Here is a 10,187-nt window from a genome sequence, read left to right on the forward strand (position 1 = left end):
CATTTGCCTGTCAACCATGCCCGTCTCTGCCTTCAGTTTGTATTGATCAATCCCTCAGTCAGGTAGCCTTGCCTGTGACAATGCTGCAGGGGGAAAGGTCTTCCAGAATAGGCTACAGGTAATTTATAGGTACCTAAAGATGGTTCATTTCATAATGACTCCCATGGCCTGTTCCCAGACCAGGCTTCCTTGTTAGTGGCCTGATCAGTCAGGTTGTTGGTGCACACAGTATGGAATCTAATGTAGGCACCACAGTCTGTCTGATCAGAAACTTCCCTCAAAAGCTTACCAAGTTATCACTTAAAGACAGCGATATGTATTTTAATGAGAGGATAGTAGAAATCCTAAGGCATTTTCTTTACTGAATTATCACTTAGCACTGTATATTTTTTGTGGCCCTGCTTTTTATTGGCATATTTTTTGCCATGTACTGTAATTCTCACACTAATAATACATAATTGTAGTGTGAAGACTTGGAATCAGACCCTCCAGCATCTCTTTACCATAATTCACCATTGGGATTTTTAGACATTTTTACAAAATCTCATTTCTGTCATTAAATTTAAGATAAAAGTAGTTTCAAGATTTTACATTTTTCCACACTTATTCAAATAATCGCAAGATTTTAACATAACCTTGGCAGTATGTATAACCTGGGTTCTCTCAGTTGTAATCCGAATGCTCTGGCCACTGAGCTACAAGTCATCAGAATTTGTACAACTTAAATTATACTGAAGAAAGATTTTTATTGGATTCGAAATACAGTGGACCCCCGCATAACGATTACCTCCGAATGCGACCAATTATGTAAGTGTATTTATGTAAGTGCGTTTGTACGTGTATGTTTGGGGGTCTGAAATGGACTAATCTACTTCACAATATTTCTTATGGGAACAAATTCGGTCAGTACTGGCACCTGAACATACTTCTGGAGTGAAAAAATATCGTTAACCGGGGGTCCACTGTATATTTTAAATCACACCTCCATATTGATTTCAGATGATTTGGTGGATAATGAACAAGATAAAATTGCTTTGTTATGTACTGGAAATAAAAACTAAATTAAAGATCTTGTTAAAAATTGGGAAGCCACTGGGACACAAAATTGAAGCCTAAATAAGAGATATAGTCACCTATATATGGTTGCAGAGGTTAATTCACAGCTCCTGGCCTCACCTTTCAGGCGTTAAAAATCTGAACAAAATCTTATCTCACTCTCCCGAAAATAGTGTTTCTTTAATTTAAAAAAATCCTATAAATAAACTGAAAAACATATGAAAAAAATAATATTCTTGAGACCTCCCCCCCCCCACCAAAAAAAAAAAGAAAATCAAACATTTTAGAATGTCTTATTTTGCCAAAAAATAATAATGTTTGAAACCTTACATTATAGATAACATTGCTTGTTGATCTAATAAAATATGTTAGGTACCCAAAACTTTTAATAAGCCTACAAGGTAATTTTATAAGGTAAGATGGTGTTTCATGCAGTACAGTGGACCCTCAGCTAACAATGGCATCAGCTAATGTTAAATCCAGCTAACGATACATTTTAACGCAAAAATTTTGCCTCAGCTAACGCTAAAAAACTCGCACAACGCTATTCGTTCGAGACACGTCCACGTGTGGCCTGAGCACACCTCGGTTGTCCCGTGGGTGCCAGTGTTTACAAGCCAGCCAGTGCGGTCGCATCCATGCATACAATCGGAACATTTCATATTATCACAGCGTTTTTAGTGATTGTATCTGCAAAATAAGTCACCATGGGCCCCAAGAAAGCGTTAGCCGAGGCAAAATTTTCGCGTTAAACTGTATCGTTAGCTGGATTTAACGTTAGATGATGCCATCGTTAGCTGAGGGTCCACTGTATATACAGTATACTGTCCATTCCTTCCAGAGAAAATAGGCAAGGTGCTCTGTTCACTAAAATGGAGAAGACACATGCTGCCAGTAACCATTATAAATTTAATACACAATCTTCTCTGTATAAAATATGGAAAAAAAAAAATACAAGAAAGAATTTTACCCTGCCTCGGTTATCCATGCTGACTGGGTACACTTACAAGTAATGAGCAAAGTACATTTGTCTTTCTTCTTACATTTAGTAATTTATACAGGAGAAAGGGTTCCTAGCCTCTTGCTCCCAGCATTTAAGTTGCCTTTTACCACATGCATGGCTTATGGAGGAAGAATTCCGTTCCACTTCCCTGTGGAGATAAGAGGAAATAAACCAGAACAAGAACAAGTAAGAAAATAGAAGAAAACACAGAGGGGTGTGTATATACATGTATATATGCTTGTACATGCAAGTGTAGTGTGACCTAAGTGTATACCTGGAGAGAGTTCCAGGGGTCAATGCCCCCCATGGCCCAGTCTGTGACCAGTCCAACATATGAACCACAGCCCGGCTGGTCAGGCAATGACTTTAGGTGCCTGTCCATTGCCTGCTTGAAGAAGCCAGGGGTCTATTGATAATCTCCCTTATGTATGCTAGGAGGCAGTTGAACAGTCTTGGGCCCCTCACACTTATTGTGTTGCCTTTTACCATGCTAGTGGCACCCCTGCTTTTCATTGGGTGGATGTTGCACTGTCTGCCAAGTCTTTTGCTTTCGTAGGTATGATTTTCGTGTGCAAGTTTGGCACTAATCCCTCTAGGATTTTTCAAGTGTATACAATCATGCATCTCTCCCGCCTGCATTCTAGGAGTACGGGTTTAGGAACTTCAAGTATTCCCAGTAATTGAGTGCTTTATCACAGTTATGCGTGCTGTGAAGGCTCTCTGTACGTTTTCTAGGTCAGCAATTTCACCTGCCTTGAAAGGTGCTGTTAGCATGTAGCAATATTCCAGACTAGATAGGACAAGCGACCTGAAGAGTGTCATCATGGGCCTGTCATCCCTGGTTTTGAAGGTTCTCATTATCTATCCTGTCATTTTTCTAGCAGATGTGATTGATACAGTGTTACGGTCCTTGAAGGGGAGATCCTCTGACATGATCACTCCCAGGTCTTTGACATTAGTTTTTCGCTCTATTGTGTGGTTGGAATTTATTTTATACTCCAATGAAGTTTTAATTTCCTCACATTTTCCATATCGGAGTAATTGAAATTTCTCATCATTGAACTTCATATTTTCTGCAGCCCATTTAAAGATTTTGTTGATGTCCACCTGGAGTCTTGCAGTGTCTTCAATGGAGGACACTGTCATGCAAATTCAGGTGTCATATGCAAAGGAAGACATGGTGGTGTGGCTTATATCCCTGTCTATGTCCTATATGAGGCTGAGGAACAAGATGGGAGCGAGTACTGTGCTTTGTGGAACAGCTAGAAGTAGCAAGACATACCTGAGACAGAAAAGACACCAGCAATCCTACCATCATGTAAAACAATTACAGGCTTCTGTTATACATTTACTTGGCAGGACGGTAGTACCTCCCTGGGCGGTTGCTGTCTACCAACCTACTACCTACATTTGTGGTACCTGCCAGAACTAAATACACTTGTTCAGGCCTTCTCACACACACTATTATAATACAGTACTCTAAGTCTTTCTGCTCAGTTCACTATATGTGATGAAATTAAATGGTACATCTTAGTTTTCTGCTCAGTTCACTCTATAATTTTTGTCTTATTTAGGTGTTGTGACGTGTGTCATTCTTTTCAGGTCACAACATGAGTTAGTCATTACATAAGCTCTTATCTTTGCATCATTCAGACCAAAGACTTGTGCCATCTTCATCACATATTCTCCACTTATGTTTATACTTCATCTTTGCACTTGTAATATCACTCACATCCTTTTTAGCTCCAGTTAACATCCAGAGATGACATGGAAGGATGAAAAGATAAAAAATCGATTCAATAACTCACAAATGAGTATGGATTTGGATGCATACGCATGGAGAACTGATGGCATGGGACATTGTTTACATTATGAATGTGACTAGGCCTCCACCATAAACATTGTTTGAGCCTGTAGACTGACTGTGTGGTGGGGGAAAAAGAACCCAAGGTGTGCCATCCTAAATGAATGTCATGGCATGCTCTTTGGAAAAATGCCGCAATTTATTTTAAACCCCCTTATTGCGAAGGCATTAATAGATCGCTTCTTAATCAACAGTCTCTTGCATTTTAATTTTAATCAGACACCATCTTCATTAGAATCTGCTAAGGAGAATTCTTAAGGACAAAATAAAGATATCTTTTACCAGTGTTACAATTTTATATCTAAGTGGTTTCTCACTTTTCATAGATCAGTTATATTATTACAGTGTTTATAACAATGTAATCCAAACTTATATTTTGGTAGTTGTGAAAATATTTATTTATTTCTGTTATTTAATTACTTTGTATATTTATTGTTTTTGTAAAAGAAACAAAAGAATTTTGACATTTCAGTACAGTAAATTAAAAACATTACTACTTTGTAAACAAAGTTGCTTTTATCATAAATTTTAATACCTCCCTGTATCTTGTAGCTTAAATGTACATTAAATTGTCTGGTATAAGTTTTAGAACATTATATATATATACTGTGAAGACTGTTGCCAAGTACAGCTCATTGTCTTCTGCCCATCCGGCAGCTAAACGAGTACTGTAGTTAGTTATTATAATAAAAAAGAAGCACTAAACCAACTGTAGTTAGTGTGTCTCTCAGTCTTCATGACAGGATCAAGCCACCAGTACTTGAGCTAGATCACTCACATGGGTTTATCTCGTCACACGAATGATAAAATTTAATTATAATAATAACAATGATAATGCCTCATCCAGCAGACTTCATCATCAGTAAGACTGAGTTGCTGACACCAGAAGGGGAGGTGGCTGATGAAGATGAGGATGGTGTGGTGGGTAATGGGGGACGTGACAATGGCACCTCGGAAATCACCACCACTTCATCCATACAGCGCACCCTCTCCACCTCATCCTCAGGAAACACTTCTACAGGTACAGGCAATTTTGGCATGATAGAATAGAAAGATTTCCAAGACGTGAGGCTGTACAAGTCTTGAGATTGGAGAAGGGAAACCTGGCTACAAAAGTAGCATTTCTGTTTGTCAGGCTATAAGAGGACAGAGGATTGAGCCTCCACCACTTCTTGAATGATCTACATTGGTTTAGTGCTGTATATAAATATGCAGTAATACATAATAAATTAAATAAATATGATTAAAGATACATCTTATGTACCCAGAAGGAAAGAGTTTTGTTTGTATTGCTACATAAACCTAATACTTACCATACACCTGCAAATATAATTTTGTCTGATCAATGGCATTTTTTTTTTTATCACAGTGGTTCTTGTTGCTTCCTACTTATGCTTTGATTACATATTTGTTCTGATTTATTATTGCTTGAGATGGAAGACTTTTCAGATGTGCATGACCAGCTCTTGTATTGTATTTAAATGGCACATAATAAGTGTATCTATGCTAATTTAAATTTTTTTGTCAGTTATAAATAACAAAGTCACAGGTATGTAAGAAAAAGCATTGTGAAATGATCGCTGTCATCCTGTTTCTCATTGTGTTGCTTTAAGTAACCTTCCCACTTGCTACTATTTCTATTTAATTCTATGCAGGTTCTATTATTACTTATAATAATTTGTATGAAGCATGCACGTTGTTTATTGGTCGCTGGTGTGAAGGAAGTCAGTGCTCGTGTTCTGCATGATTGGCTGGTTGCATGACCTCAGCGAGAAAGAACACCACAGTAAGAGTGACCTGTGCTCGTCAGGTCAGGGTACTCAGGCTTCAGTCTAACCTCAGCCCTCTGCCCTCACATCCACTTACCTTGCCACCATGTAAGTGGGCAGCAAGTGTAATGGGTGGTGTGGCCGGGAGCTGCATCTTGACGTACTAGCCTTGGGGTGGCTGCTTACTGGTGGTGTTGTTTCTTGCAGAGCATGTGGTGTGGGGCGAGGGGGACCCAGGAGGGGGGGGTCCACCATCTCCCTTGCTTGATGCAAGTGAGGATCCTCCTGCACGCCTTGAAGGGTGGGTGTGCTCCACATGTGGGCGGGGGCATACCTCTCTGGCAGAGCTGCGCACGCACTGGCTGGAGCATGCAAATGGAAGGCACGTGTGTGGTGTGTGTGGGGCGTCTTACTCGGTGCAGAGCTCACTGGCCCGCCACATCCGGACCGACCATGCACAGCGCCGCCGGGTATTCACCTGTGCACTCTGCGGATCAACATTCAAACACAACTTCAGCAGAAACTTACACCTGCGGACTGTTCACAGACTAAACATTCCAAACAATCGGAAAGTGGACACCACTGTCCCTGCCCCTTCCAGTTCATAGCCAGCAGCCATACCAGAAGTCCCTTGTAGTGTAGCTTAGTGTACGTAGTGTTGCTCATCTGTTCACTTTATCTAGTTTGATTACTTTTGCCTAATTTAGTAGATTGCAGTTTCTCTCTCATATAAAATAAATTTTCTCTACTACTGTATATTTACTTATTTAGCTTGAAGCATCACATAAAATATCGTGCATTGCAATATAGCTTAATTAGTTTGCCAATTTTCATGTTAATTCTTCTTTCAGTTGAGCTGGTGAAGTGTCCGTACTGTCCTCGTTCATACAGACACCAAAACAACCTAAGGACGCACATCCGGTGTTTCCACAAAGGTGTAAGGATCCCTTGCCCTATCTGTCACCGTGGGTTCACTCGATGGTTCACAGTGCGCTGCCATATTGCTCGGGAGCATCAAAATGTGGATTTTTCGCGGCCTGAGGCTTTACCAGCCCAGCTCCGCCGTGCACTTTACCCTCCCTACCCAGAGTAGCTGTCATCCTTCTTCATCACTCCAGACTCCTGCCCTACACTGCCTACAGTTCCTGGACTGCAGAGCAAGTGGTTCCTCACCGTCCACGTAGACGCCCCTGGTGCACCCCACCAGCCCTCCTGCTGACTGCCTCATCCTGGCCATCACGTGCTACAGGACCAGTGGCAGGGTTTGAGCACATGGGCCCAGCTGATATGAGCCTCAGTGTGGCAGTGAGTTTGGGTGCTACTTGGTGCTCTGTATAGCTACAAAATGTGGCAACACAGGCCGGTGGTGTCCATTTGTGGCTAGGTGAAAGTTGACAGCTGATAAAGGACCTGCTGATTAATTGCCAGCCTCCCCAGTGTTGATGGTTGGCTTAGGTGATGCTAGTGATAGTCAGACTGTTGGACTCATGTGTGGGTCTTTAGCTGTGCTTGTGAAGCACGCTAAACTGTGTTATGTATGGTCCATGGCCGGTGTTATTGTAGCTTAAAGTGTGCTAATATCATAATCCCAATACCATAGTATAAGTGTGGAGTTGTCATATGGACCTTGTTATTTGTAGGTTTTATTTGAAATGGTTATATTTTATAGAAGATTAATCACAAATCCAAGAAAGGGATGGTATGTTTTTTTGTTCATAATCTAGTGAATGATTTCTGGTGTGGGTGCCTTATGCTCAACAAAGCAAGCATGCACAAGATGTTTGTAGATGTACAGTATTATTTTTATAGATGCCAACAATTTCCCTCCAGCAAAACACAAACAGTCAGAGCCAGGGAGTGGGGGTCCCTCAGGGCCTTGTCCTGCAATGTAGCAGGACACTGGGCAGGGAGGACATACTCGCTCCTTCTCTTCTCCATTCTACTTATTGTCTCAATGTAGAATGATGCTTCATTGTCTAAAGATTTTGTATATTGTATATACTCTTCTGCCTCCCTGCCCTCATAATGCAGAAAACTGCAAGCAACATAAGAACAAGATGCTCAGGTATCCATGTTGGGTGAAGAACCCATCCTCATCTACCTCATAATTTGTATCCTTCTAGTTGTTACAGCACCTTGCTAGGTCACTTAGGCTTTCATCACTGAAGACTACACACCTCACTAAGTAGCCATTGTTAGTTTCCTGACTCTGTTGGAAAAATCTTCCAGGTCAAACGTACAAAACTAAATAACTATATTTTGTATGAAGTAATCTGGAATTGCTAACAACCTTAGTATATTAGAATTATTGCATACCAGTTCATGAAATAGTTACTTAGTGGTGATAGAAAAGAAAACCCATTGAGATGGTATCTGGGTTAAAAGGCATAGAAATAGTGATACGTATATCAAGACTCTTAGCAAGTCATACAACAATAGTTTCAAGCTCTTCAGGGATTTATATAACAAAAACAAACTCAGGAAGTAAGACGTGTATCCAATCCTTTTTATAGAGGATTACGTTTCTCTATAGTCGCGGTCTATACTCTACGAGATGTGGTCATTATTATGGTGTAGTCCATATGACCTTTACATGTAGTTTGACTTTGCTCAAGGATACAATGCCTAACTCATCCAACGACTCCGGTGATAACGGTGCTCCAATGCAGGTGTTTGTTTCTCCTTAAGAGACTTCATATTTAATTTGTTAATTATTTTCACCGGCTGCTGTTCTGACAGGGCATTATTTATCTCAGGACACAAGCAGTAGTGGTCCATAGTTTCAGAGTTTAATAGATTGGTAAATCATTAACCTACCTATAATGCAAGAATAGTTTTCTCAATCAGTCTAAACATTCCAGTGACCTCACTAGGGTTCACATTGATCTCTGGTGCGCCAGGTGTACAGCCTAGACATAGGCACTAACCTGCACTCGGCAATATTTTTGCTATTGTTCTGCAGGTTTTGTCTGTGTCGTGGAGATCACATTTGACAATCTTCATCTTTGAAAGGTTCTCTCATTCTCTTATGAACTTACCATCTACACATGATTTTACATGAAAAACCTAATAAGTACTTAATATACATCCAGAATATTAATAATTATACAAAAATCTGAGACATACAGTAATGAAATCAAATGCAGCCTTGCGACAGAGTCACAAGGGAAGTGATTGACCTAAGAAGCTAGAGGTTTTCAATTCTCCATGGCTGGCTTAAGTGTATGCGGCTGAGGAGCTTTCAAGAAAACAAGTCACCTTGGCTCTGTATTTTCTCGCATTCCCCTCATTATCTCAGAATATTCATACAGTTGCTGTCACTTAACTCAGGACTACTAATACAAACGTGTATTTTTTTGTGAATATGTTTATTTATGTACATTGTTGCAATATGTGTTCATTATTAGCTGAAGTCCGAACTTAGTTTAAGTGTGATCAAGTTTGGATTAACAATAGTGCATATAGTCAGTAGGATCACACACAGGTGCAAGCTGGGTCTCTTATGGTATGGTCTCTCTTATGCTCTTCCTTATCTTCTTTATGCTCTCCCTTATGCTCTTTTTATGTTCTCCCTCTTGGTCTTCTTTATGCTCTCCATCATGCTATCCCCATGCTCTTTACTGTTTTCCTCATGCTCTCTATCATACTCTCCCTCATGCTGACAGGCAGCATGATAGCAGTGTGGGAGATCTGCTTGTTCCAGACTCGGCACCATTCTGCCTGCTGGCCTGAAATTCTCCCTAGCAACCCTTGCGGCACACCCTTACATAACAACCTTGAAAATAATAATATAGTTCCTCCACCTGCTGGAAATATCGGCAGATTTTTAATCAAAGTTCAAAAGCCAGTTAAGCCCTGAGGATCTATCTTGATGTGATCCCCTCTACCTCTGTTGGTCAGTAACATCCGCATTCCTAAGAAACTCTCACAGAGAGTGGTTTTAAAATACTGTGTATACTGAGCATGTGATACAGCCAAGCAGAGCGGAAGTGCCCCTTTGTGTGGTCCTCTTTATAGATTTATCACATGTGTAAATATATATTACATATACAATTGATTTTACATGTTCCTCATATTTAGCCAAACGTGTATGTAACTGTGCTCCCTGTGCTCTGACGTGTGGTGTCTAACTGCAAGTTGACCAGTAGTGGGTTAGTTAGGACAGGGCTCTCATGTGCAGCATCACCTACTGCACTCATTCTCGCCTTCATCATCTTTACATCCTAACTACCTTCTGTGGGTATTTGTTTAATTCACTGTTAAGGCCAGTATGTAATACATATATTGTTGTTTCTTTGAGTATAAAATACTGGATTTGCAGTAAGAAGAGTGCTACTTGTGAGATTTAGAGAGTAGTGATGTATCTGCATGTGAGAGCCCCTGCCACAGTAACTTTACTACAGTTCACATTTATCAGTATACAATAGTCATTTTTCAGTACAAACAAGAGTACTATCTCTGATCTACCTCACATTTAAGTTCTGAAGGCTTACAT

At 40.3% G+C, this 10,187-nt stretch overlaps 1 protein-coding gene across 8 annotated transcripts in view; it reads left to right on the forward strand.

The window, feature by feature from the left end:
• LOC128693906 (zinc finger protein chinmo) overlaps positions 1-9,745 on the forward strand; it is a 271,416-nt gene extending 261,671 nt beyond the window's left edge. For 4 of the 8 annotated variants that reach the window (XM_070090771.1, XM_070090772.1, XM_070090774.1 and 1 more), the window contains exons 6-8: positions 4,771-4,944; positions 5,900-6,340; positions 6,544-6,684. In XM_070090771.1, coding sequence (XP_069946872.1) covers positions 4,771-4,944; positions 5,900-6,300 — 575 coding nt within the window. In that variant the 3' untranslated portion in view covers positions 6,301-6,340; positions 6,544-6,684. Of the gene's footprint in view, positions 1-4,770; positions 4,945-5,899; positions 6,341-6,543 lie in introns of all 8 variants that reach the window. The other 4 variants (XM_070090777.1, XM_070090778.1, XM_070090773.1 and 1 more) reach the window with 3 other exon arrangements.
• The last annotated feature ends 442 nt before the right edge of the window (positions 9,746-10,187 follow it).

The sequence above is a fragment of the Cherax quadricarinatus genome, chromosome 33 (genome assembly GCF_038502225.1).
Source record: "Cherax quadricarinatus isolate ZL_2023a chromosome 33, ASM3850222v1, whole genome shotgun sequence".
In the NCBI taxonomy this organism is placed as follows: Eukaryota; Metazoa; Arthropoda; class Malacostraca; order Decapoda; family Parastacidae; genus Cherax; species Cherax quadricarinatus.